Here is a 27,867-nt window from a genome sequence, read left to right as displayed (position 1 = left end):
GCACTCTATTTTGTTTCATTGCTTCACTGTATTTTGAACAAAGTAGGACAGTCCAAGAATGATCCAGGCATGAAAAGTAATATTTATTATGGATAATATAGAGAGAAAGGAGTCTACGTTGTCACATAGTAATCACTTTTTGGTTTTGTCATACTAGCATATTACTAAATCAGCATTAGAGAAGTATTAGCATGTGGGTGGGGTGTTGCTAACACTATTATATTGCACAAGAGACTAAAGATGTGACAGTGCCATGACACAGGAAACCATCCAAAATGGAGAATGGATCTTCCTGGATCTGGAGGAGAGGGGAGATGTGAGAAGGGAGGACAGGAAAGCATCCCTGGCAGGGGAAGTTGGTGAGTGATGGCTCAGAGGAGGGAACTGCAGATTGATGCACAGCTGGAGCCAGACAGCAGAGCTCTTCTTTACACTGGAATGAAGCGCAGCTGGTATGATGGTGGCAAGGAGATAAACCCATTCAGAACAGGAGTGGTATCGAGGTCCTGTGGATCCATGAGAGGTTTCAGGTTGAAGTTCTGTAAAATGGTGGTTAGGAATAAAAACAGCTCCATGCGGGCCAGGCCTTCTCCAACACAAATCCGTTTGCCTGAAATTTTTGTAAAAAAAAAAAAAAAAAAAAAAAGTCAAAGCAAGAACTGACTCTTTGTATGTAAGCGTGAAAGTATGAAACATTGTATTTGTAATTGACAAAAGAAAGTGTCAAAGATTACCGAATGCATGGCAGATGGATGCATGGAGGAACACAGGTAAGACAATTTGTCTACTAACACGCAATCTTAACTATTACATCATTGAACTATTTTTTAAATCTGAGAATAGCAGTGCACACCTGTAATTCTACCACAGGAAGCTACGAAAGAAGAATCTTGAGTTGATAACCCATTTGAGCTACCTTTTTTACATGCTGTTTTTAAAACAACCAAAGGCAAACTACACCAAACTAAATTATATTTAAAAGAAAAACAGATCACCATCTTCATGTTAACCTTTTATTAAGTATTTCTACATGATAAATTCTCTTTTTAAAATTTCCCTTCTCCCGTTCTCCCTTGTCTCATTCTCTGTATGCCAATTTGGAGGGTGCTGAATTATTAAGTCAGTTAGGTTCTCTGCTAAAGAGAGGAGTCATACTTCTGGAATACAACTAAGCTTCCAATCATATTTTTTCCCCATGGTTGAGATGAGGATTTAATATGGTTTGTCCTCAACCTGTAGACCTATTCCCATTCCTTCTTTCTTCATATTATCTCTAATTACCAAGAAGGCCTGTAACTATATACTTTGGGATTTCCTCCAAACTTTTGTATGTATAGAAATATATATGCAGGATTGGAAGACATAGACCTACCTGACACTCCAAGTGGAATTCATCACTTGGAAGTAGTGGTGAGAAGCACTGCTTTCCTGGTGAACTCAGAAGTCAAATCTTGACTCTGTCACTAAGTACCCATGTGGCTGAGTTACTTAAACTATTGGAGCCCTAGTTTCTTCATATATTAACTAGAGATGCTAATTATTCCTTCAAGAAGTGTTGGTGAGAAATTAAAATAATAATAGATTTTGATGTGTTACAATTTTAATCAAGGTTTCATTATTCTATTTATAAAAATGTTGAGTTCAGGTTTCCATGAAACACTTTGTATGTTCTAAGAAAATAATTCCTATTGCTTATGTGGCCTGTCTCCAGGAAAATACTCAATGACCACTTTTGGGGGGGTCAGTTCTGGGTCCTGAACTCTAGGCTTGGGCACTGACCTGCAGCTCTCCCTTTCAAGGCTAGAGCCCCACCACTTGAGTCACAGTGCCACTTCTGGCTTTTTCTGCTCATGTGGTACTGAGGAATAGAACCCAGGGCCTCATGCATGCAAGGCAAGCACTCTACCACTGAGCCACCTTTCCAGTTCCTCAATGAACACTTTTTACATTTTAATACATCCCAACTTTCCATTTTCTCATCATACAGTACTTTCCTGTCCTCCCTTCTCACATCTTCTCACTCCCTCCAGATCCAGAAAGATCCATTCTCCATTTTGGAAGGTTTCCTGTGTCACTTCACTATCACTGTGCTTTATAATAGTCTTATTCACCACCCCATGTGCTAATACTTACCTATTGCTGATTTACTAATATGCTAGTCTGGCAAAACTGTAAAATGAACAGGCATCAATACACAGAGCACTTTTCATGTCCCTTTTGTACTCTTTGTGTCCTTTCAAGCAATGAAATCTTGCCTTAACTTTCCCAAATATCATATTCAGATTTTCATTGATGCTCAAAATCATTTGAAAGCATAATTTTCTCATTGTTTAAAATGTTTGCCTGTGTGTAAAAAAAGTGAATTTTTGAAGAGAGATTGCTGCCTTTCCCCATGGTTTCTAAATGACAGATATAAGACAGATGTCAAAGGTTACATTATTAGCTGGGTGCCAGTGGCTCATGCTTCCAAACCTAGCTACTCAGAAGGCTGGGATCTGAGGATTGTGATTAGAAGTGAGCATGTGTAAGAAAGTGGGTGAGACTCTTATCTTCAATCAGAAGTGGAGCTGTGGCTCAAACTTCTAGCTCTGAGCAAAAAAGTCAGAGATAACACCCTGGCCCTCAGGTCAAGCTCCCACAACCAACAAAAACAAAAAAATCAAAATAATTGAACAAACAAACAAAAAATACAAAAAGTCACAGTGTCAGTGAAGGAAGGCTCCTCCCTGGCCAGACACACAGCACACATACTACAGCGTGGAGATACAATATCCAAGACACATGTTTTAGATCAAAAGAAGAACAGAGTGCTCTGTTATCATTGTGGGATATCTGACACAGGTTCCTGATATGTTCATAAGATTATGTGACACTTTCTGACACTCTTGGTTGAGAGTAAATGTTTTATTCTTGTGCTTCATGACTTACTTAAAAATGTTCTGCTGTAATAGCTAGGATATGGAAACAACCTAGATGCCCCACCACAGATGAATGGATCCAAAAATTGTGGTATCTATACACAATGGAATATTATGCAGCCATTAGAAATGACAAAATAATGGCATTTGCAGGGAAATGGATGGAGCTAGAAGGAATCATGTTGAGCGAGGTAAGCCAAGAACGAAGAGACAAACAGTACATGGTCTCCCTGATAAATGGATGATAAATCCAAAATGTTAGGTGATATGACAAAACTAACAGGACTTAAGAAACAAAGAACTCCCACTCATCTGGTTGAACCACTACCAAATATCCCCATGCTGCTGATCACATATATGGTATATAACATGTGAGCACCGTTATATATTACAGCCTGTGATAGACAATTTGCTCCAGGAAAGTTAGAATGAACTTGTGACTTTAAATGAGCATCATTATTCCACAATACTGTGAATTTCCGGAAATTAAGTAATCACTTAATCACAATCAAAAAAAAAAAAAAAAAGAACCTTGGGGAAGGGAGGGAGGGAGGGGATGGTAGGGGGAAAACAATGGAGGGGGTAACAATGTTCAAGAGGAAGTGTACTCATTACCCCACTCATGTAACTGTAACCTTCTGTATAGTATCTTTACAATAAAAAAATTAAAAAAAAAAAGTCACTGAGACAGACAATTAAAAAAAAAATGTTCTGCTGTGTCTTCTGTCTACTATCTGTCCTGTTTGAAGTACCCAATGTCTTAGAATGTTGCTTAGTCCATTTTCTGTTTAATATTGGGGTACAAGAAAGTGACAAATGGGTTAATTCTCCCCCCACAAATCCTATCTTCCCTTGCTCTCCTTTGGTACTCTTCTGTGCCTTTTGGGAGTCAATCATTCCTTAGAGGAGCCTGGAGGTGACAAATGCCACAAAAAGATGTGGGAGGCGCCCGTGATGAAATCATCTTTCTCGTTGTGAGTGTACCCACTGTTTAAGAAAAGATCATTATGATATATGTAAAGAAAGTTTGCTAGTTTTGTTTGCTTTACTTGTTGAACTTGAAAGAAATGCACAGAGAAACTGAAGCGCCAAACAGTGAAGATGCAACATGAACAAGGAAAGTGCATGGGCATTGAGAGTGCTGCTCCTAATCATGAGTTTAGGGTAAATACACCAGCCCCAAGGAGGCTTTATATAGGTTCCAACTGACATCCTTCCCCCCAAAGGTATCTTGAGATATGGAATGAAATTTTATTACCTGTTGAGAATGGCATGAAGTAATCACTTTTCTTAAAGTTTCCACTTTTATCCAGAAAGTGGCCAGGGTCAAACTTGTCTGGATTGGGGAATTCCTTGGGGTCGTGCAGCACAGATGTCAATGATGTCAATATGTTTGTGCCCTGGAAACAACATACACCAAGAAGCTAAGCTAAGTTATAGTTTTATATATATATCTATATATATATATATATATATATATATGCAGCTCATACCTATAATCCTAACTACACTAGATGCTGAGATTGAAGGATTATAGTTCAAAGTTATCATGCGCAGTTATCTCCAATTAACCACCAGAAAACTGGAGTAATGCTTTGGCTAAAAGTGTTAGAGCACTAGATTTGAGCAAAAGAAGGTCAGGGACAGCATCCAGGCCCTGAGTTTAAGTTCCATGAACAACAAATACAAAATAGTTATAGAGTGACATATACAATGAAAATCACTTAGTTCAATCTTCTGGCCTAAAGGTGATGAAGAATTTCAATCAAGGAAATGGCTTCAGATCTGATGAATAGCAACACAGAAAACATAAAAAACGGCATTTATGTCTAACATTTAACAATTCTATAGCAATAGATGCAAAGGGTATTGAAGAAGAAGATGAAGACCCCAAGATGTCAAAAACAACTATAAGAATGACCGCGAAAATTAATAAAGACATATATAAAAATATGAGTATATTCAAAGATAATACAAATAAACAGCTGAATAAATAAGACAAACAATGCAATATATCAACAAGGACTTCAACAAAGATATAAAAATCTTTAGAAATTAATGTAAGGTTTTGGAAATGAAAAACTAAATAAATCAAGTAAAAAACTCAATGACGAAGAGTAGATCAAATTGAAAACAGAATATCAGGGCTCAAGGGCAAAGTAGATATATTAGAATAGTCAGATGAAGAACTAGGTGAAAAGTAAAGAAGAATGAAGAAAGCATACAAAGCCATCTGGGAAACTTGAAAGATTAAACATATAAAATAGGCTAGAGAAAGAAGAAGAGGCCCATGCTAAAGGAATAAGAAAATATTCAGTAAAATAATTGGAGAATATTTCCTAAATCTTTAGCAATCCAGATACAGGAGGACTTTAGGACAGCTAACAGATCATATCAGAAAAGAATCTCTCTAAAGAAACACAATGAGTCTTCTGTGGTGGCAAGCCCATCAGCATAACACCAGATTTCTCAACAGCAGAACCTTAAAAGCAAGGAGGTAATAAAGTAATGGAAAGTCTATGAATACCCATCTAGAATACAGTGACTGCATTTGCTCACCCTTCCTCCCTCCATTCCTGTGCCCTCATTTGTCCCTACTCCAATGTTTCCATTTTCTGGTATTTGTTTTGATAAAAATATGGAATGCTTCACAAATCTGAGTGTCCTCCTTATAGAAGTGCCATGCCAATCTTCTCTGGATTGTTCTCATTTTAGTATATGTGCTGCCTAAGCCAGCACGATGCTTAAAATTTTAAACATATAAAAAGAAGAATCCTAGGGATCCGCACACAGTGAGACCACAGACGGATACTTTTAGGAGAGGAGCACAAAGGCTCAATGTCTACGTGCATCTGATTGTAGAAAGTAATATTTATTGGAATGAACTGCATGAAATGAAAACAAGAGTTTTGGTCTTTTTGCTGTTTTTGTTTTCTTTTCTCTTGATTTTGTTTCTTTACCTGTCTTTGGTAGTGTAAGGAGGTGCACAGAAATGGAGGGACAAAGGGTGAACAAATGTAACAGTGTAGTTCAATAGACACTATGTTGAAAATAAACTGTACAACTTGTGGGTGGAGTTGGAAAGGAAAAACTGGGAGAGGGCCAGGGAAGGAGTGACATTGTCCAAGAAGAAATGTACTCTACCTGACTTGTGTAACTGTAACTTCTTTGCACATCAGTATTATAATAAAAACTTTAAAAAGAAGAATCATTACAGAGAAATGATCTCATTCAAAATATAAATGTAATTATGTTCAAAATTCGTACATAAAAATATAGGGTAAACTTCCCTAAAATTATTTTTAAAAACCTCTCCCAAAATCTACTAAAGATACCAAACTTGAAGCAAAGATTACCACCATCACCGATTTTATTTACACCATCCTGGCTGCAGTGCAAAAATTCAGCAAATCAAATTTATAGACACAAGAATTGGAAAAGCCCGCATAAAAATATTAACCCAGATATTATGGTAATGCACTCTAAAATTCCAAATAAATCTGCAGTAAATCACTGGTAATGTCTAATAAATTTCATGAGTTTACTTATTATGATGTCATCAGAATAACTAATTATATTTCTACATATTATGTAAAAAGTATAGCAAAGGCACCATAAAATGAGTAAGACTCAAATGGGGCAGTGGTCTCTTACACTTGTAATTCTAGCTGCTTATGAAGTTGAGATCTGAGGATCGTGGTTATAAGCCAGCTAGGTAGAAAAGTCCATGAGATTCTTATCTCCAGTTAACTACCAGAAAACTGGAAATGGTGCTGTGGCTGAAAGTGGTAGAGCGCCAGCCTTGAGCAAAAAGAGTTCCAAGACACAGTCCCAGCCCAAAGCTCGAACCCCAAGACCCACTTCACCCCTAAAAAAGAATAATAACAATCAAAACACTCAGTATTTTGAAAAAGTCAATGAAAATATTTGAAAGCCACTCTGTTGAAAACAAAATACTATTTGTAAAGTAAAACATAAGACAATTGGGAGTATAACTTATTCATGAATTGAAGAAGTCCAGTTTCCCCCAAATTTATCTAAAATTTTACTGTGTCATAACAAACATTCCAGTTGAGCGTTTTGGGAACTTGATAAAAATATACTTGTAACATTCATTTGGAAATACAAAGGCCAATACAAAATACAAATTAAAAATAAAATGCAATACAAATACAAAATAGCCAATAGGAAGGACCACCCCAAAACAAAAGAATTTAAGGGGCAGAACAAAATTGGAAAATTCACAGTGCCATATGCCAGGGATATTATTGCATAGATATACAACCCAAACCTTCTATAACACAAACTCTCCTGAGTAGAGAACTGTGAGATTTTGCCACCTCTCTCATGTGGTGTCCAGGAGAAGAATCTCAGAGTGAACTCAGGAACTCAGGCTTCCTATGGAGGCTCAGCAGTCAAGAAACAAGCTCACCTTGGGAATGATGTAGTTCCTGAACTGAACTTCACGGGTCACTGTATGGGGCAGGCTTATGGGTAGGAGATCAATGTATCTCTGGATCTCATGCAGCACAGCATCTGTGTAGGGCATTTGGCTCCTGTCCTGCATGCAGGGGCTGCGGTGCCTGCCAATCACACGGTCAATCTCTTCCTTCACTTTAGCTGGTGAGACATAATAAGAAATGGTGAAACAGGAGGAAAGAGGCACATTGATCATAGTCAGTCAGTGCTTCATAAATTGTGATAATGTGTCTGAACAAGATTTGATGTAAAAAATACATGCTCCATGGAATATTAATACTTCAGTATATGCTCACATAAGTCTTCTACTAAGTAGCCTTATAATATATTAATATATCCATAAAGTTTAGCTTCTTGTTAAAAAACCCACAAAACCAAAAAGATTATTAATGTACATGTAATATACTTTATATATTGAAGTAAAATACCTTTATTTGACATAGAAGAAGTATGTTACTATAGGTACTACATACTTATAATAAGACATTACAAAATAAATAAAATATTAATAATAAAAGTATATTTTTGAGGGCATTATTATCTTCACTTATATCTCTAGATTTCACTAATCTCCACAAATATGAATGATAATTCATGGACTACACAATAAAATAAATGGCTCTAAGACAATAGTATGACTTTTAAGATATTAATAAAATATTCCCATTTTGTTCTAGTTCAGAATTATTTTGCTATATATATAGCAAAATATAATATATTTAAACCAAACTTTAACATAAAATAGGATAAGAGATGATTTTACCATAACATTATTTTCAATTTCTATTAATTTATAGAACAAATGATGTGTCTTAAAAAGAGAATTTAGCTTCCGTAATTGATATGAGTATAGTAAGAGTATATTTTAAAAACAGACAACATAAGTAAAAATATTAATGAAGTACATATAAGGAGTGACATTGATCAAGATGCATTGTAACTCAGGAATTGATGTATTAACTTGAAACCCCTTGTACAACAACTTAATGATAATAGAAAAAAATATTGTATGCAGATATGGAAGTATCAGTATTAAATATACAATTAAGGTACAATAATAAAATGCAGAGGAAGAAATGATAGTTCTCAAAGAAAAATAGGAAAGAAATTTTATTTTTTATTTTTTAACATAAAAATAGTGTGTGTGTTCATGTATGCATATGAGCAATGTGCAGTAATACTTCCATTATCCAATCACTTTCTAATGATAGCCATATTGGGCATCCTAGGATCTGCTTCGGAAAATTATCTTCAGGTTTCTAAATAATGATGCTTTCTTTTTCTTTTCTTTTTCTTGTTTTGGGGCTTGAACTAAGAGCCTCAGCTCTGTCCTTGAGCCTCTACCACTTGAGCCACAGTATCACTTCTGGCTTTTTCTGAGTAGTTTTTGGAGATAAGAGTATCACGAACTTTCCTGTCTGGGCTGGCTGCAAACCACAATCCTCAGATCTCAGCCTCCTGAGTAGGTAGGATTACAGGCAGGAGTCACTGGTGCCCATTTGGGCTTTTTTAAAATCACTTTTAGAGAGTATTTATTGATTTCCTAATATGTGAAATAAAAATTTACATCTAAATCTCATATATTTAGCCACATTTATAAATAGATACATGGTGCTACATACCCACATTTCTCCTCACTTCATTAACAATGATAGACTAGATATAGTATTTGAGGTTTTAAACCAGTATTAATCATTCTGGCTACAGAAATATTGTTCCCTGGGTGGAAACTAAGATTGTTTTCCATTTATTGTTCTTCTCTTGTCTTCCATATCAGTTCATGATTTTTCCATTTCCTGAGTTAGAATTATTTGCAAGTACACGAAGAGGTGTTTGAAATGTCTAGCAATACATAATCAGAAAGTGGAGAATCAGACTCTTGGTCATGTCTCTCATTCCCAGTGTCTCCGCTCCCTCCTTGCATTGTTGGTTTCTGGTTTGTTCTCATGTGGGTGCTTCCTAAGGCGAGCTTCTAGCAGCCTCAGTGACAGTCTCAGAACACCCCATGACCTTTCTGTCCCAGTTTCTAGAGTCCATGATTTTCTTTGTCTTGGCTTTAGATAACTGAATGAAATACGTTATATGGTATTTTGAGAAAAAAGAGAAAATGGGGTATGAAGTTTATGGCTGATAGGGAAGTCTAACTCTCCCACCCTTTCTCATCAATACATAGGTCGTTGTTACTCTTAAGATTTCTGATACAATCTTCACCTTCTCTTTACATGTGACCTAGTTGTGTCTTTCTGAAAGTTGTGATGATCTTTCTAATCCTGGTATTCTGGAATGCTACAACTTATGCGGAGTGGATGCTTCTATTCCCTTTGTTCTGCTCGACACTTGGAGATAATTTTCTATCAAATTGGTGAAAATGGAGGTTCTTAAAGTTCTTCATTCTGGAGGATGTACTTAGCTGATCAATTTCAGGAATCAAGAGAAATAGAAACTTATGCAATATAAACAACAAGAGGGCTTTACTGGGCCACTCATCTTTACATTTCACTGCCTTTACCCAAAATTTCTGAGTACAGAGTTTTGCAGGTTCAAATTTCTCTAGAAAGACAACCTTTCTTTATACCTGATGAGTGGAAGCTGTGGTGAGAATTTGAGCATGGAAAGTCTGTTTGTTAAATTCTTTTTCTATCTTCTTTGACACTTGTCCTTCCTTCCTTGCTTCCTTCCTTCCTTCCTTCCTTCCTTCCTTCCTTCCTTTCTTCCTTCTTTCCGTCCTTCCTTCCTTCTTTCCATCCTTCCTTGCTTCCTTCCTTCCTTCCTTCCTTCCTGCATTTCTTCTGTCATGGGACATGAATTCTGGGCCTGGGCACTGTCCTTGAGCTCTTCTGCTCAAGGTAAGTGATCTGCCATTTGAGCCATAGTGTCCCATCTGGTTTTCTTGTGCTTAATTGGAGAGAAGAGTCTCATGGACTTTCCTATCACGGCTGGCTTTTGAACCTAAATCCTCATGTCTTAGCCTTCTGAGTAGCCAGGATTACAGATGTGAGCCCCTGGTGCCCAGTGACACCTGCTGTTTCTAAACTTAATGGGAATTTTAGAGTTGTAGCTTGGTTTTGCTTTTATCTGAACTTTTCTTGCTATAACATTCATATGAAAGCATCATGTGTCTGGCTCAGTTATTTCATCACAATTACATATACTCTGAAGGTCAGATTTTTGGTAAAGACTTCTTCTGTTTACTATTTTCCTACTTTTTTCCCCTCAGAGGACTAATCCTTATTTGAAACTATTTTATCATTATTTCCTAAATCTTAACACAGTGTTTCCCAAGTAAAAATCTTTAAATTTAAAATAACATTGTAAAAGATAAAAAAATACAAATGTCCTTGTGAAATTCTAACTTTATCAGACTTAAGTTTTTTGGAAATAGACTTCTGAAATTTTACAATTCATTCAAGTATGGCTTCTGTCTCTGTTTTGGGGACATGTCCCAGAATGGAATTTATCTCAGACAGCCTCATTAAATTCTAGTACTTCTCCTGATGCATAGGGACAAGAATTCTCTTGTCCTATGGCAGCGTTAGAATTGTTAGAATAAGGAAAAGTATATAGATGAATTGACCTCTTGTAAAAACTGGAATTTCTGGTCTAAAATCAATTTATGCTAGAACTGTTTTCTAATAATTACCTTCTTTTTTTGGGGGGGGGGGGGGTCCGGTCGTGGGGCCTGAACTCTGGGCCTGGGCGCTGTCCCTCAGCTCTTCAGCTCAAGGCTAGCGCTCTACCACTTGAGCCACAGCGCCATTTCCGGCTTTTTTCTTTTTGCTTAATGTGGTGCTGAGGAATCGAACCCAGGGCCTCAGGCATGCAAGGCAAGCACTCTACCACTGAGCCACCTTCCCAGCCCCTAATAATTACCTTCTATAAAATCAAGACACCAAAGGAGAATCTTATTGTTTTTCCTACTGCTTTGTTCTCATCACTTCTCTTTGATTACAGCTGGTAGCATGGGATGTTGAATTGTGAGACATATCTTCAAGTCTCTAGCAGCATCTTACCCATGTTTTCCTGAAACTCACCTACCTGTGACGTGGGGGTGCTTCATCAGGAGCAGCAGGGAGTATCTCAGTGTTGTGCTTGTCGTTTCTGTCCCAGCACCAAATAAATCCAATGCAGCAATTGTCAAACCTTCAGTAGTAAATTCTGATGGATCCTTCAGATTTTTCTGTTCCTAGGATTGGATATTTACCAGCACATGTGATTATAGTGAATCTACACTATCTCACATAAACCTGGAGAGTAAAGCACTAAGAGAAATGCACAATGACATGGCAGGGGTGACAGTAGTTGAGCCCAGGGTTTCAGGGCTACTGTGTTGTCTCTACTCTCACTGATATTGTACTGCGACTCTATTTGAAATCATGAAACTCACCACTCATTTAAGCCACTAATAACTATATTTTCTCTAATTTTTACAGGATAAGAAAATCGAGTAATAAAGTAGGAAAGTTAGGGAATTACAAGTCTTAAGTAAATTTTGCAATCATCTTTTTTATTGATGATGTTGATGGTCTTGAGCTTGAACTCAGGCCTTGGGTGTTGTCCTAGATCATTTTTGCTCAAGGTTAGTGCTAAACCACTTGAACCACAACTCCACATTCCACTTCTTGCTGGTTAAATGGGTATGAAGCTGGCTTCAAACTTTGATCTTCAGATTTCAGCCTCTTGAGTTGTAGGATTATAGGCATGAGTCCTTATTCCAATTTAACATCTTGTGTCAAAAATTTACATATGCTAAGTATTTCTTGTGAAAATGCTAAAGGTAGAGTCTGGAGGAAGATGGCCTAGGCAAAGCTGAGGGATAAACAAGCTCTTGCATAGAAAACAGTTTAAATGTTCCAGTGAAAAGTCCAAGGATAGTCACACCAAGTACGCAACCATAGTACAGAAAGTTTAGTCAGAGAGAAAAAAACCAGGGATATTGGTTAAGGAGACAGATTCAAGCACTCCTGTGTCTGCGGTGGTGGGGGCGGCTGCTACTGTGGTCACTATATCAAAAAGAGAGCCTGGGACAAAGGTACCAGAGGTGGTGTGTGAACGGATTCTATTGATCACCAGCAAAAACTGACAAAGAACAGAAATCTTCATCCTGCTGACCACAGACAGTCACAGATCAAGGATGGGCTGGACACCAAGGGAAAGGTGTGAGTATCCCCAAGACATCCTCACTCCTCAGGAGTAGCGGTGGGAAGATAGCCCCTCCACCACCATGAGAGAAGAACTCCAACTTTGATACTGACACAGACACAGCCAGAGCAGCTAGCATGTAACTCAGACCTTGGAAGGAACCTGACCTGCAGGGCTAGCTACACACAGGGAAAAGTTGCACTTCCCAGGCTGAGGAAGCTCCACCTTTGGAGGAGTGACTCTCTTCCCTGGGTAAATGGAGCCAGAGGCTGCCCCTCCCCACTGCAGCACAGGCAGCAGACCCAGCATCAGGAGGGGTAAAAGAAAAACAATTGAAACTCAGTAAACATAAATCCTGGGAATGGCTTCAGGCTGGGCTGTGTGTCTCAAGAGCTAGCCCCTCAGGGAAAAGCTACTGATTGCTGATAAGCTTCAACCCTGCTACAACCTAGCCTCATCACAGCAACTCCAAGCTAGAGGAAACAGCCAGCTCCCTCTTTTGTGATACTCAAAACAGATCTCCCTCCCACTGGGAGGATCACAAAGTCCTGATAAGGCAGAGCTGTCTGCCTGCTCAAACAAACTGACTTAAGAAAACAGTCAAGCCACAGGAAAACCAAACACCACAAGCAAACCAAGACTACAGACACAGGGGAGACACAAGATCCCACCGCCCCCTCCCCTCAAAAAAATTGAAGAATTCTTGTTTCTATCTAATTAAAATTTTTACTTTTCTATTTTTCTCATCATTATTTTAGGTGTGTGTGTGTGTGTGTGTGTGTGTGTGTGTGTGTGTGTGTGTGTGTGTGTGTGTGTGTGTGTTTAATTATTTTACTCTTTTCCATTTTGGTCCTTTTTGGGGTTTTTTTGCATGACTTAATTCCTGTTCTGTTCATCCCCAGATATATGCTTGTCTTCGATTATTAGACCTTATACTTCACTGTATGTATACTTAATTCAGATATAGATTACTCAGTTCATAAACTCTCAGCTTTAACCCCTTTAATTGTAGTATTATTTCTTCATACTTATATACTTTTAAGTGTTTATTTTTATATATATTTTTTTTTAATTTTAAACTTTTCCTTTTTTCTTTATGTCTCTTCTTTATTTCTATCCTTTTCCTCTCTCTGAAATTAGGTCTTGGTTAAATTCCCTCTCTCCTTTTTGCTCCCCACATTCTCTAATCTTATTTTCTCCCCACAATTCTTCCTAAACCTATTAATTTCTGGTCTGCTAACTCCCTCTTTGACTTTCTTAGTCCATTGATCCCTAGCTGTTGTTGAACTAGATTGTATCTATTGAACTAGATTGTATTTGTACTCATTTTGACTGCTTCAAACAATCAGTGCAATTACAGGGCTGTGGTTGATACTTGCCTTGAAAAAAATGTTCTTGCTTTCATACCCAAATGGGCAGAACAAATTGGAAAAGCACAAAAAAAGACAAGTCCAGGAATCACAATTCCCACTCATGATAAACAGACAACAAAGCAGTTGATGAATAATCCAGAGGAGAGTTCCAAAATGCTCTATAAACACTACTGGTAAGCATGCTGAATGAAGAGATTTAAGCCTGCAAAGGTCTCTGTGTGAGGGTAATAGGGAAATGCAGGAGCATGATGAGGCTAACCAAAGATTAATACAGGAATTTCGTGAGTGTGAGGAAGCTAACAGAAAAATTGCATGAATGAGATGAGAATAAACAAAGATCCACAAACAGAAAGCTGGAGGAATCCATGGAGGCCACAAAGGGAATCCTGAATGCAGCCCAACAGGAGGAAAGGAACTCCAATGAAACTATAACTGGAGACTAAAAACCAAATTAAGGAGTTAAAGAAGTCCATAGAAGATCTAAAACAAAGCTCCAACAAAGAATTTGAAGCTATTAAAGCTGATCAATTAGAAGGAAAGGAAATGAAAAACGAAGTAGAAAGTCTTGACAGTAGGTTAGACGATGGAGAAGATTGAATCCCTGGGATTGAAGACAGCCTAGACATTATAGAGAAAGAAGAGATAAGTATTGAAGGCAAATGCAATAGATCTGTTCCACATTTAGAAGATACCATTGGAAGGCCTAATTTAAGGCTTATGGGTGTAGAGGAGGGCCTAGAGACAAAAGTTAAAGGTCTAGGAAATTTATTTAAGAGGATCCCAGCAGAGAACTTCCCAAACTTGCAAAAAGATAGGCCCATTCAGATACAAGAAGCCTTTAGAACCCCAAATATACCAGACCAGGAGAGGACAGCCCACTGACACATTGTAATCCACACAGGATCAAATGAGACCAAGGAAAGGATCCTTAAAGCTATCAGGAAGAAAAGATCAATCACCTCTAAAGGGAAACCAATCAGAATAACTTCAGCTTTCTCAGCAGAGACAGTGAAAGCAAAAAAAGCCTGGAATGATGTATGCCAATCCTAAAGACAAACAACTATCAACCAAGAATACTGTATCCAGCTAAAATCTCCTTCATAACAGAAGAACAAATAAAAACCTGCCACAGCAAAGAAAAATTGAAACAATATATCTCCACCAAACCAGCCCTACAAAAGATACTTAAAGATGTCCTACACTTAGAAAACCAACAAGAGCACAATAAAGGCCAAGAAACAGCCCCCAAACAGAGAATATAAGAATCATAGGAAGAATCCAGTTGCCACAGCCCCCAAGAAAGTAGATAACACAGCAGGAACTACCAAACACCTCTCAGTCCTAACTCTCAATATTAATTGACTTATGTCTCCAATTAAGCGACATAGATTGGATCAAAAAGTAAGATCCTTCTATCTTCTGCCTTCAAGAGACACACCTAGCCCACAAAAACAAAGATATTCTGAAAGTGATAGGCTGGTATAAAATCTACCAAGTAAATGGCCTCCATAAACAGGTGGAAGTTGCAATCCTAATACTAAATAAAATAGACTTCAAATTAAAATTAGCAACAAGAGATAAAGAAGGTTGCTACATACTAAATAAGGGATCTCTCTTTGAGGGGAATATTACAATTTTAAATATCTAGTCACCAAATACATTTAGGATAATAAGTTTGAGAATCTGGAAGAAATGGACGAATTTCTAATAATATTGACATGTCCAAACTAAGCCAAGATGATTTAAATCAACTTAACAGACCCATATCAAGCATCAAAATAGAAATAGCAATAAGAGATCTCCCACCCAAGAAAAGCCCAGGACTGGATGGATTTACAGCTGAATTTTACAAGACCTTCAAAGCAGAACTCACACCAATACTCCTCCAAATCTTCAATGAAATTGAAAGTGAAAGTTCACTACCAAACTCTCTATGAAGCCTTAGTAATACTCATCCTAAAACCAGGCAGGGACTCATCAAAGAGAGAACTGTAGACCCATTTCTTTGATAAACATCAATGCAAAACTTCTCAATAAAACCTTGGCCAATCAGCTTCAACAACTCATAAAAAAATTCATATACCATTATCAAACAGAATTCATTTCAGGGATGCAAAGCTCATTCAATATACACAAATCAATTAATATAATTCATCACATCAGCAAGAGGAAGGATAAGAACCACATGATTATCTCAATAGATGCAGAAAAAGTATATGAAAAGATCCAACGTCTTTTATGATGGAAGCTCTGGAAAAACTAGGAATCCATGGAACATTCCTCAATATAATATGACAAACGTACAGCCAGCATTACACTTAATAACAAAAAGCTAAAGGCATTTCCTCTAAACTCAGGAACAAGACAAAGATGTCCACTTTCTCCATTTCTCTTCAGTTTAGTATTAGAATGCCTAGCTAGAGCAATAAGACAAGATACAAACATAAACGGGATCCAAATAACAACAGATGAAGTAAAACTCTCGATCCTTGCAGATGACATCATCTTTTATTTAAAGAAGCCTATGGACTACACTCCCAAATTATTCGAGCTGATTTTAAATTTTGGCAAATTAGCAGGGTATAAAATTAACCCTCAAAAATCAGTGACTTGGGCTGGGAAGGTGGCTCAGTAGTAGAACACTTGCCTTGATGCATGTGGCCCTGGTTTTGATTCTCAGCACCATATAAGCAGAAAAAACCAGAAGTGGCGCCGTGGCTCAAGTGGTAGCGTGCTCGCCTTGAGCTGAGGAGCTGAGGGACAGCACTCAGGCCCAGAGTTCAAGTCCCACAACCAACCAAAAACAACAACAACAACAACAACAATGGCTTTTCTGTATGCCAACAATGAAAAAAGCATGGCTGAAATCAGGGAAGTAACTCTTTTTGTAATAGTTCCCCCCCCCCCACGAATACTTAGGAGTTAATTAAAGAAGTGAAGGACCTCTACAATGACAACTTTAAAAACCTGAAAAAGGAAATTAAATCAGAACTAAGGAAGTGGAAAAACCTCCCATGGTCCTGGCTTGGGAGGATTAACATCATGAAAATGGCAATACTTCCAAGGGCTATCTACAAATTCAATGTGATACCTATAAATATCCAACCTCATTCTTCAATGAAATAGAAGAAGCAACCCAAAAATTCATATGGAACAATAAAAGATTCTGAATAGCAAAATCAATCCTTATCAGAAAGAACAGTCCTGGAGGAATATCAATACCAAATTTCAAGCTCTACTACAAAGCCATAGTAATCAAAACAGCTTGGTACTGGCACAAGAACAGACCTGAAAACCATTGGAATGGAACTGAAGACCCAGAAAAGAACCCATAGACCTATGGCCACTTAATCTTCGATAAGGGAGCCAAAAAACAGTATGACAGAATGACAGCTTCTTCAGTAAATGATGTTGGCAAAATTGGTTAAACACCTGTAGAAAACTAAAGCTGGATCCTTATATATCACCCTGTACCAGAATCAACTCCAAATGGATCAAAGACCTTGAGGTTAAAGCAAACACCCTGAAAACATTGAAGGGAGGAATAGGAGAAATTCTAGGGCTCCTTTTCACAGGCTGAACTTTTCTTAATAAAGAGCCAGAAACACAACAAACAAAGAAAAGTTGGACAAATGGGATTGCATTAAACTGCATGGCAGTTCTGCATGGCAAAGGACATAGCTTGCAAGATCAATAGAAAGCCCATGGATTGGGAGAAGATCTTCACTAGCTATACAACAGAAAAGGATCTCATATCTAAAATGTACTTAGAACTCAAAAAATTAAATCCCCCAACAACAATTCCTCAATGAAACAACTGCCTGATTAATAAGTGGGCTAAAAGACTTAAACTTCTCTGACGATATAATAAGAATGGCCTATACACACATGAAGAAATACTCAACTTCTCTAGCCATAAAAGAAATGCAAATCAAGACAACATTGAGATTCTACCTCATCCCAGTTAGAATAGCAAGAAATCTAATAATAACAGAAGCTGGAGAGGATGTGGCGAAAGTGAACCCTACTGCATTGCTGGTGGGAGTGTAAACTTCTTTGGCCACTTTGAAAAGCAGTATGGAGGTTTCTCAAAAGACTCTACATAGAGCTCCCCTATGACCCAGCAATCCCACTTTGGGGCATTTACCCTAACGGTCACAAACAAGGTCATACCAAAGCTACAAGCACACTTATGTTTATCACAGCATTATTTACCATAGCTATGAAAATGTGGTCTCTCTCTCTCTCTCTCTCTCTCTCTCTCTCTCTCTCTCTCTCTCTCTCTCTCTCTCTCTCTCTCTCTCTCTCTCTCTCTCTATCTATCTAATGGAATTCTATGTTTCCATAAGAAAGAATGACACCTCTCCATTTGTTAGGAAATGGAAAGACTTGGAAAAAATTCTATTAAGTGAAGTAAGCCAGGTCCAAAGAAACATAGGTCCCATGGTTTCCCTTATTTGCAGTAACTAGTATATGTTTAGAACAAGCTGAAAAGGTCAAAAGCTATGTACATATGCCCATATAAGTTGATGGTAAGTGAAATGAACCCCAAGATATAGACACAAAAGGTTTTTTATCTTTCTTGCTGTTGTTTTTAATGTATTTATAATGTACTATGTGATTTTTTTGTTTCTTTGTATGTTCCCATTTTCACTGGTGCCCTGCATCTTATATATTCATTTTTCTAATTTGAGGAGGGAAAGAGAAAGAACAAAATGTCAAAATAAGGATAAAGGTTGACCCATTGTAACAATGAGATGTACAAGACACTATGTTCCAAATGAACTTTACAGCTTTGTGGGGGGGGCTGAAGTAGGGGGGAGGAGTTGGGGATGTGGTTAGGGAAGGGATTGTAGGGAAAAAACAAAGGAGGAAGTAACAATGCTCGATAGGAAATGTACTCATTACTCATGTAACTGTAACCCCTCTGTACAGTATCTTTCAATAAAAATATATACAAAAAAAGAGGAAATGCTAAAGGCAGCAAAACCTACCATTCACAAGGAACAAGAATGGGTTCTTTAAAATGAGATTGGCCAGCAGATGGGAAGCACCAAGTCAGGTGGTCTAGGGAACCTGTGAAGGAATGACTAGGAATGCATGAGCTGAAGAGACAGTAATCATGAAGACCAGAAGTGTTCATATTAACTTCTCATTGGTATAAAGGAGAGAGGATGGATAAATCAGTGCCAAGGACTGAGAAGCTGTTGTGAAGTTAACTTGTCAACAAGGTTGCCGTTTTCAATGTTGAATGAGCAAAACATTAAATGGTCAACATACATCATTTTCTAGCTATCCCTGGACTGACATTAAAGCCATTATGCTTTCATAATCTCCAGATGACTTGTAGTGTGTCTAATAATATGTAATTAAAATAATTAACATAAACTGAACTTTTCCACATTTGTACTTGCTAGGAAAAGAGTCATCTCCTTTGACTATATCAACTTCATGTGCTTTCTACACTAGTCAAGTGAAACAAACTTTGGTAATATCTACTCTATATACATTTATATGATCACCAAATTACAATTACTCATAAATCTTAATGTAAAATTACTCTAGGATAGCGTGCTTAAACACCAATACTAAAACTTCCATCTATAGAAATGAATTTGGAGATTGAACAGTTTTAGGGCACATAGCCTATTATAATCTAGGCTGTATAAATGTTGAAAAATTAATGAACGTCTAAGAGGTGGAAATGATTCCATGTCATGGACTAAAACACTAATTTCATCTCATTTCCTCCTGTCTTACAGGAAAAAAATGAATATTCCTAAGATAAAGTGATAAATGAGTCTCTCATGAATAGATCTATCATACAAGAAGTGCTAAGGGTAGTCAGCTTTTAAGTAGAAACTAAAACATATTGAACAACAAATCCATGCCATATGAAGAAATACACATCCTTGTTATATATGGCCCTATAGATAAACATGAATGTTAATACTATTTTTATACTCAACTTATATTTAGTTTATATTCATTTTTAAGATAATAAATGAGGCAATCATCATGGATGAATGCTATGGGTACCCAATAAATTAAAGATGTAATTTGTGACAAAAAAACTGAAATAGGATGCAATTGGAGGGAGGGAGGATTAAATTTTAGTCAGAAGCTAATGCTGTAATTTCACACTAGACTTTCATACCTTTGTTATAGTAATCCCTATGGTAATGAATAAGGAATCAACTATACTTATCTACGTTTATTGTATACATATGCTACATATATATTAATTATATGTTCATGTGAATAAATTATAATGAAATCCAGTGAAATTTATATACAAAGAAGATGGGGTAGTAAACATAATAGGAGAGGTGAATTTCATTAAAATAGATTATATGCATCTATAAAATATCACAATAAAATCAACTATACAATTAATTTGTTAATAAATATGTGTAAAGTATTATAATATAATTCTGATATATATTGTTGGTTGTGGGCCTGAACTCTAGGCCTGGACATTGTCCCTCAGTTCTTCAGCTCAAGGCTAGCGCTCTACCACTTGAGCCACACAGTGCCACTTCTGGCTTTTTCTGTTTATGTGGTGCTGATAAATCGAACCCAGGTCCTCATGCATGCAAGGCAAGCACTCTACCACTGAGCCACCTTCCCAGCCCATACATATATTTTAAATACCACATTGAAAAAAAACTTTTAAAGGATGATGAGCTATGAACAATTAAGGATCTTTCCAGAATTATTTCTTCAAGGCCAATTCTATCTTACAGAACATGCAGGAAGTCCACACTAATAAGGTCTTCTCTTCTATACAATGTATAATAGTGACACACATCTTTATATAATGACACAATAACTTGCATGGCAATTGTTTCTATTCCACCTGCCCTGTGACTTCTATTTTTCCATGATTAGATTTTTTATGTAAAGAAATGGTTTTTTATGCAAAGCAAGTGGTTTTTTTCTTCCTTGCTATTGTTTCTAAAGCATTTATAAGGTACCACGTGATTTTTTTGTTGCTTTGTATGTCCTTCCCCCATGGTATAACACCTGTTTTTACTCTATTTGATATTGGTATAATTTGGGGAGGGGAAGGGAAAAAACAAATTGTTTAAATAGGGATACAGATTGATCCATTGCAACAATGAGATGTACAAGACACTATGTTGAAAAATGAACTTTACAATTTAGGTGGGGTGGGAGGGATAGGAAGGTGGGGGGTGGGGGAGTGTAGCTGAAGAGGTGGGAGGGAAGGGATGGTAGGGGAAAAACAAAGGAGGAGGCAACAATGCTGGATAAGAAATGTACTCATTACCTTGCTCATATAACTGTAACCCCTTTGTACAGTATTTTCACAATAAAAAACTTAATAAAAAAAGCAAACATATTCTAATTATTTAATAAATTATTTTTAAGTTTCCTAAGATGATTAGTGTAGATTAATTTACATAATTGATACTTGGTTTTTTCAAGGACTGCTGGTCTGATAGTTTAAACATTCCTCATAATACCAATTACTCACAAAATTCTCAAGGATTCAAATAACTGTGCAGATATTTTAACATTTTACCTGTTTCATTTTAATCAGGAAGCAATCAATCAAGTCTCTTGGATTGTTAACATCCAGTGATTCTTCATGGTCTTTTATTTTCTTCAAAATATAATTTTTTATATAAGCAACATTTTTCAATACTGTTTTATGACTCCCTGGTATATAATCAATAAGATCAGGGGAAAGATTGTAGATCTAAAAGTAAAAACAATAACTTATTAAATAAAATATATTTGTACATACATACTATACATATTATATAAAACTTGGCCATAAATAGAAATGTTATATGGCTACCATCTCGAAGGGAATTTTTTTTCTTTGTCCTGTCCTGGGTCTTGAACTCATGGCCTGGGCTCTGTGTCTAAGCCTCTCTGTGCTCAAGGCTAGCACTATACCACTTGAGTTCCAGTCCTACTTCTGGCTTTTTCTGAGTAGTTTACTGAGGAAATCAGAGTCTCTCCTGCCTGAGCTGTCTTTGAACTGCAACACTCAGATCTCAGCCTCCTGAGTAACTAGGATGACAGGCACAAGCCACTGGTGCCCCACTTGAAGGGAAACCAAACATAAAAAGTGAGAGAGATTCAAGGATGACCTAAAACTCAGCCTCATGCCAGACCATCTAACTGACTTCTCCATGATCACATAATTATTATTTTTTATAGAGTTTAGGACACACCAAATTAGTACAAGGGAAGACATTGTGAGGATTTTTTTATAGTTCAATTTTATCATTTCTACCAGACTATCTCATCATCTCAGATCAAAGCACAATCAGCAAATACTCTGACTACACTACTCAGTGATTATTAGTAGCTTCCATTGTCCCAAATATGCTTTCTTTCTGAAGAAAAGTCATACTGCCCAGTAATAGCATGAATATGAGATGTCTGATTGGAAAACAAAGCTGTGGGAAATGTAAGCTTTCACTAAGGACCTGGATATCCATTGATCCAGTAGGCATCTTTCTGGAACTGAACAAAGTAATTTAGAGGAAAATACCTTTGGGATTTAATGGTAAATATCAAATTAATTGCTTGAATTCATTAGTTTGAGTCAATCCTATATTTGCACTTTTTAAGTGGGTATAAAATATAGGTTAAGACATATTTCTCAAATGCTTGTATTATTTTTCTTCCATTTCTATTAGTATCAGTTAGCTGTCAGAGGCTTTCATTATGACATGTCCATATATAAATGAGAAGTATCTTTCTTTTTGGTGCCAGACTGGGTTTTGAACTCAGGCTCTTGCTTGGCTTTCTTGCTCATGGCTGGCGCTCTACTATTTTATCCATATGTGCTGCCCTGTTTTTTTTTTTTCCTGACTATTTGGGAGATGGATTCTGTCAGATTTCTCTGTCCTGGATGACTTCAATCCTTGATCTTCCAGTTCTGAGTCTCCTGAGTCGTTAGCATTTTAGGCATGAGCCAAAAGGGCCCAGCTATACAATATATCTAGATGAGACTCACCTCCTCTGCTACTCTCCCTTCCTTGCTTCCCAAACCACTTCCAAAAAAGCTTCATTGTTCCATTTTGGAACTTCAAAAAATGAATTAGATCCCTGTTTCTTGCCCTGTAGTGATATGAATTCAAAGTTGATCAAGGATTTTAATATAAAACCAGAAACTTTGAAGCTACTACAAAAATAGAATAGGGAAAATGCTAGAACACGTTTCCATAATCAGTAGCTTCCTGAATGGCACTCTACCATTCCTTAGGTAGGATTGTCATGTCCAGGTATTCACCTTACTACTTACTCTTTATTTAATTTGGTTCTGTTGAAAAAAAAACAGACAAGTATTTTCTTAGGAAGAAAAGATCTTGGCTTCACCTGTATCCATGGTGAGCTCAGAATCTTGACATTCTCATTGAATTTCTCCATCAAGTTAAGGAAGTTCTGGTCTTTATAATCAAAACGATTCTGGAAAACAATGGAGCAGATCACATTGCAGGGAGCACAGCCCAGTATGAAGGTGGGGTCACAAGGTGTGCCTGAACAATTGGAAACAAAATTGAAATATACATATGAAATTCTCAGCCCTTGTCATTTCTACCAATTTTTATAATGTTTTACTTATAAATTGCCCTACCAGCCAAATATCCCCTTTGCATTAAACTGGAATGTCACTTTACCTGAAGCTTGAATTGCCAGTCCAAACAAACTAGTAAAATAATGTCAGTTCATACTAATTGCCTTTACCTATAGGCTTAGTCTTCATTCCCCGATGTCAACCATTCAGACTAGTAATTCATATATTTCCAAAGACTGTAGACTACACAACACTAAGAAAGAAAGGAAGGGAATGTAAAATACTGTAGCTTTTTTGAATAATCAATGGAGAGAAACTAAAGAGAGATTGTACCACAGTTCAAATACTAGAAGGAACCAAAGCAAAAAGCAAAATGCATTCATGGTGTATGAGGAAAATAAGTAATAAACCTTTTATTTAATCTCCAGTAAGGCAAACCAAAAGATAAAATTACTTTTCTGTTTTTTTCATTTTTCATTTCAATATTTAAAAGAGAACCTTCCCTCCTTGGAAATCAATAGATGGTAAATCTAATCAAACAGTAAATTTTATTTATGGACTGGGCTGAACTATTGGAATTTGGGGATGAATAATATGTTATATATATTTTTAATTTGTCTATCTCTGAGATTCTATCTTTTGACATATGAATTTTATTTTTTTATTGTGAAAATACTGTACAGAGGGGTTACAATTACATGGACAAGATAATGAGTACATTTCTTATCAAGCATTGTAGCATCCTCCTGTGTTTCCCCTTCCCATCCCTTCCCATCCTCGCTCCACCCCTCCACCTAATCCTCCCTCCCTCCCTCCCCTCACCAAAGTTGTAAAGTTTGTTTTCGACATAACGACTTACCTTGACAGATTTTTAAAAGGATTATATTTTCATTTTCTGTACAGTGAAATTGCTATGGGAAAATAATGAATATGTAAATTGCTACTGAGTTTACTTCACCCTAAATATCATGAAGTAAAGGCATTGAAATTTGGTGTAGGTTGTTAGGATTATAGAATATTCATTTAGTTGGTTGCATTTATGTAGGCTACTTAACAATTGAAATGAGTATAAGGTCTCAGAAAAAGTTTTATTTTACTATGAAGGGGGTGATATTTGGGAAGTTGTTGAGCTTTTCCACTTCCATGACTGCATGTGTGTGTGTCATTCTAGGTTAAATCTGATTTTCAATTATTCATTTTATTTGGAAGAATGTATTTAAAAAGCCAGGTCATTTAGAATCCAAGTGGACAATTGTACCCATTGTGACTAACAGTTAATAGGTGAGTGGACTCGGTTATGGGAGTAATTGCCATAAAAATTTTAAGATGAAATCAAATAAACATGGAGAAAAGTGATAGGAAAATCTGAAAACTGAGCTATAATATAGTAAGAGAAGACTGGATTAAAAATTGTAACAGTTGAAATCTAAATGAATCGTGTTATATTTGCATATTCTGCAGATTCATGATAGAGCACATACTTACTCAAAATATGTAAATTAAAACTAACGTACTGGGTAAGAAGAAATAATGTTGACCTGTAGCAACTGTACTATGTTTGCTAAGAAATAATTTTTGATGTGAATTATATTAAAAGACAATAGCAGAAATAAAACAGTAGCTTACACCACAACATGACAATCCAAAATTATAAACATGGGTACTAAGAAACCACTGAAATGTCTATGGAAATAAGCATACCATACAGTTGCATCTATGTGGGGGTCTCTGAGGGTTGATAGCAAGCACCCTCAGGTCATTACTACACTAAGTACCCTGAATTATGCTAAGAGGGAAGCATTGTTCCTTAAGCCTTCAGAAAAGAAACTCTAAACAACTATTTAGCCAGACACTGGTGCGGTTGGTGGAAGCTGCTGAAATCTGAGAATTGGGTTAGGACCCAGCCCAGGTGGCCAATTCCATGCAAATCAATGAAACCTATAGTAATTCACCAGCTAAAAGCTTGAACTGGAGGTGTAGCTCAAATGGTAGGGCACCGGCCATGAGCTGAGCAAGAGTTTAAAGCTCAGAAATCAAACCCAGGAGGGCTGGGAAGGTGGCTCAGTGGTAGAGTGCTTGCCTTGCATGCCTGAGACCCTGGGTTCGATTCCTCAGCACCACATAAACAAAAAGGAAAAAAGCCGGAAGTGGTGCTGTGGCTTAAGTGGTAGAATGCTAGCCTTGAGCTGAAGAGCTCAGGGACAGCGCCCAGGCCCAGAGTTCAGGCCCCACGACTGGACCAAAAAAAAAAAAAAAGACAAAACAAAGAGTTTCATGAACTTTCCTGCCCGGGCTGGCTTTGAAGTGTGATCCTCAGAAATCAAACCCAGTATCAGCATAAAACAAAAAAGAAAAATTCTATTAATGATCTTTGATGTGAAAACAAAGGAATCCTTATCTGAGACAGAAGGGAATGAATGTGACCTTTTAAATCCCTATCTAAAGAAGTGATATAAAGCAGCTCCCACCCTTGGTTTTCCTCAACTCCTCCACGAGGCAGCGGGCTTCCTCTTGAACGCGCTCTTCAATGCTCCTCTTCCCCATCCCAAAATTCCGCAAGGTCATGAGTGAGAAGCGCCTCATCTCTCTCCATGTGTGTCCATTGCTGAAAACAATTCCTAAATGAAAGGAAGAAGAAGCATGGATGGAGAAGTCAAGCAAGGAAAAGGAAGCAGACAGATGGCAGCCACAGGCATGGTCAAGCACTGACTAAAAATTCCTTCAGTCCTCTTTTTCCATCCTCTTCATCCACACATCCTCTGTCCAACACATAAATATACACACACATGAATATGTACACTTACCAAGGCCTCTGTTAGCTTTTTCAGCCACTGGAAATCTGCCTCTTCCAGAGAACTCCTCCCCATGGTCAATCAGAGCTTCCTTCACTGCTTCATATCCATGCAACACCACAGTGGGCTTCATGCCCAAATACAGAGTGAACACAGGGCCATAGACTTCTGAGAACTGGAAAATGAAAAGAAAAAAAAAATAGTAGCAAAAGAAGTCACTATTTGCTCCTCAGAGTGAGCCTGAGCAAAACTGATACCATCATTGTATTTTTTATGCTTCTATATTTTGGCAAACAAAACTTCAAATATTTCCAAAGTTCATTTGTTATAAAGGACATTTGTTCTAGCTGTCACTTAAAGATGGCCTACACTGTGCCTTGTAATGGACCAGGCAGTTGATACACCATTATAATTCATCTTCACATCAAAACACACAGCAGGCTTGTCATGCTTCACAAAGAAACAGAGAATTTCACTTTCTGAAAGTCTGCACAGGTTCTTGTATAGGTAAGCGCAGGTTGGGATCTACTGGCATTAGAAACAGAGGATGGGCCCCATAGAGGCTGCCCCAGTACATGAAACACTTTCCAAAACAATTTCTCACACAACAGCATTCTCTTCCCTAAACAGATATTTTATGCAAAAAAATCCAGGTGGATTCTGATACCATCATTATTCCCCTAAATATCTCATGTCTTTATGTTATTTCATCCTGGCAGATATTTATTCCCTTTCAATCACACACAGTTTCTCAGAAAAGTTAACTTTCATGATGATTCTGTATAAAAATCATTGACTAATTTTATGCTATAAGCATTTTTGATTGAATATTCAATCACAACCTTTCCTTACCTTCAGAAACAAACAATCATAAACACAACTGTTAAACTACAATGGGGTGAACCATCTATAACATTTGCAATTTTGTGACTGAGATTATAATGGACAATAACCCACTCAGGTAATACATTACTTCATTCCATGATTAAAAAAGCAACCGAAGGAGTCACAAGTATACAATATTTTACACAAGGATTTTGCTTTATAATAATCATACACCTTCAGCAGTAAATCCAAAAGATGGTTTTATTTATCTCTTGTCAGAGCATGAAGAGTACTTACCTTGGTTAAAGATTTAGTGATATCTTTAATATCAACCTGCAGTATGTTTCCAATAATTGGGAAAGGAGTGGGGCCAGGAGGGAGCTTTCTTCTCCCAGAATTCTGTCTCCATATTGAAAAGAGAAGCAGACAGGAGAGAACCAGCACCAGGACAACTACCGGACCCATTGAGGCCTTCTCTTCTTCTAAGAGTACTGTGAGCTTGAGCTGCAGACCTTATATAATGCTCCCCAAGACTGTAGGCCCTGTATCTTTAGTGCTTTAGTAATGAATTGGGTAGACAGTCTCTCCTATCTCTTCTGATTAGACTTTGTCCCAATGATAGAGATAAAAATAGAATGATCTGTACACATGTCCCTCTTTCCAGAGGGCACATGGACAATTGTGGTTTAGTTGCACTTTTTGGTGACCAAATATTGCTTCTTAAAAAACAAACCTACATGCTTTCAATGTACAGCCATTATTAGGAACAACTGAAGTCAATG

General features: G+C 37.2%; 1 protein-coding gene and 1 non-coding gene across 2 annotated transcripts; both read right to left on the bottom strand.

Annotated features, from left to right (window-relative positions):
- Positions 1 to 62: 62 nt before the first annotated feature.
- LOC138826157 (cytochrome P450 2C5-like) lies at positions 63 to 27,646 on the bottom strand. Its single transcript, XM_070021255.1, has 9 exons — positions 27,383 to 27,646; positions 26,273 to 26,435; positions 25,937 to 26,086; positions 23,270 to 23,430; positions 21,456 to 21,632; positions 11,433 to 11,580; positions 7,351 to 7,538; positions 4,177 to 4,318; positions 63 to 610 (listed from the first exon to the last, which is right to left on the bottom strand). The coding sequence occupies exons 1-9, from the start codon at positions 27,548 to 27,550 to the stop codon at positions 429 to 431; spliced, it is 1,479 nt and encodes a 492-aa protein (XP_069877356.1). The 5' UTR covers positions 27,551 to 27,646; the 3' UTR covers positions 63 to 428.
- On the bottom strand, positions 5,551 to 5,657 carry LOC138826234 (U6 spliceosomal RNA). Its single transcript, XR_011371596.1, has one exon. It is a non-coding gene; the product is annotated as a U6 spliceosomal RNA (small nuclear RNA).
- Positions 27,647 to 27,867: the final 221 nt, after the last annotated feature.

The sequence above is a fragment of the Dipodomys merriami genome, unplaced genomic scaffold (genome assembly GCF_024711535.1).
Source record: "Dipodomys merriami isolate MVZ:Mamm:240054 unplaced genomic scaffold, mDipMer1.0.p SCAF_14, whole genome shotgun sequence".
In the NCBI taxonomy this organism is placed as follows: Eukaryota; Metazoa; Chordata; class Mammalia; order Rodentia; family Heteromyidae; genus Dipodomys; species Dipodomys merriami.
This window is presented reverse-complemented; position numbering and strand designations above follow the sequence as displayed.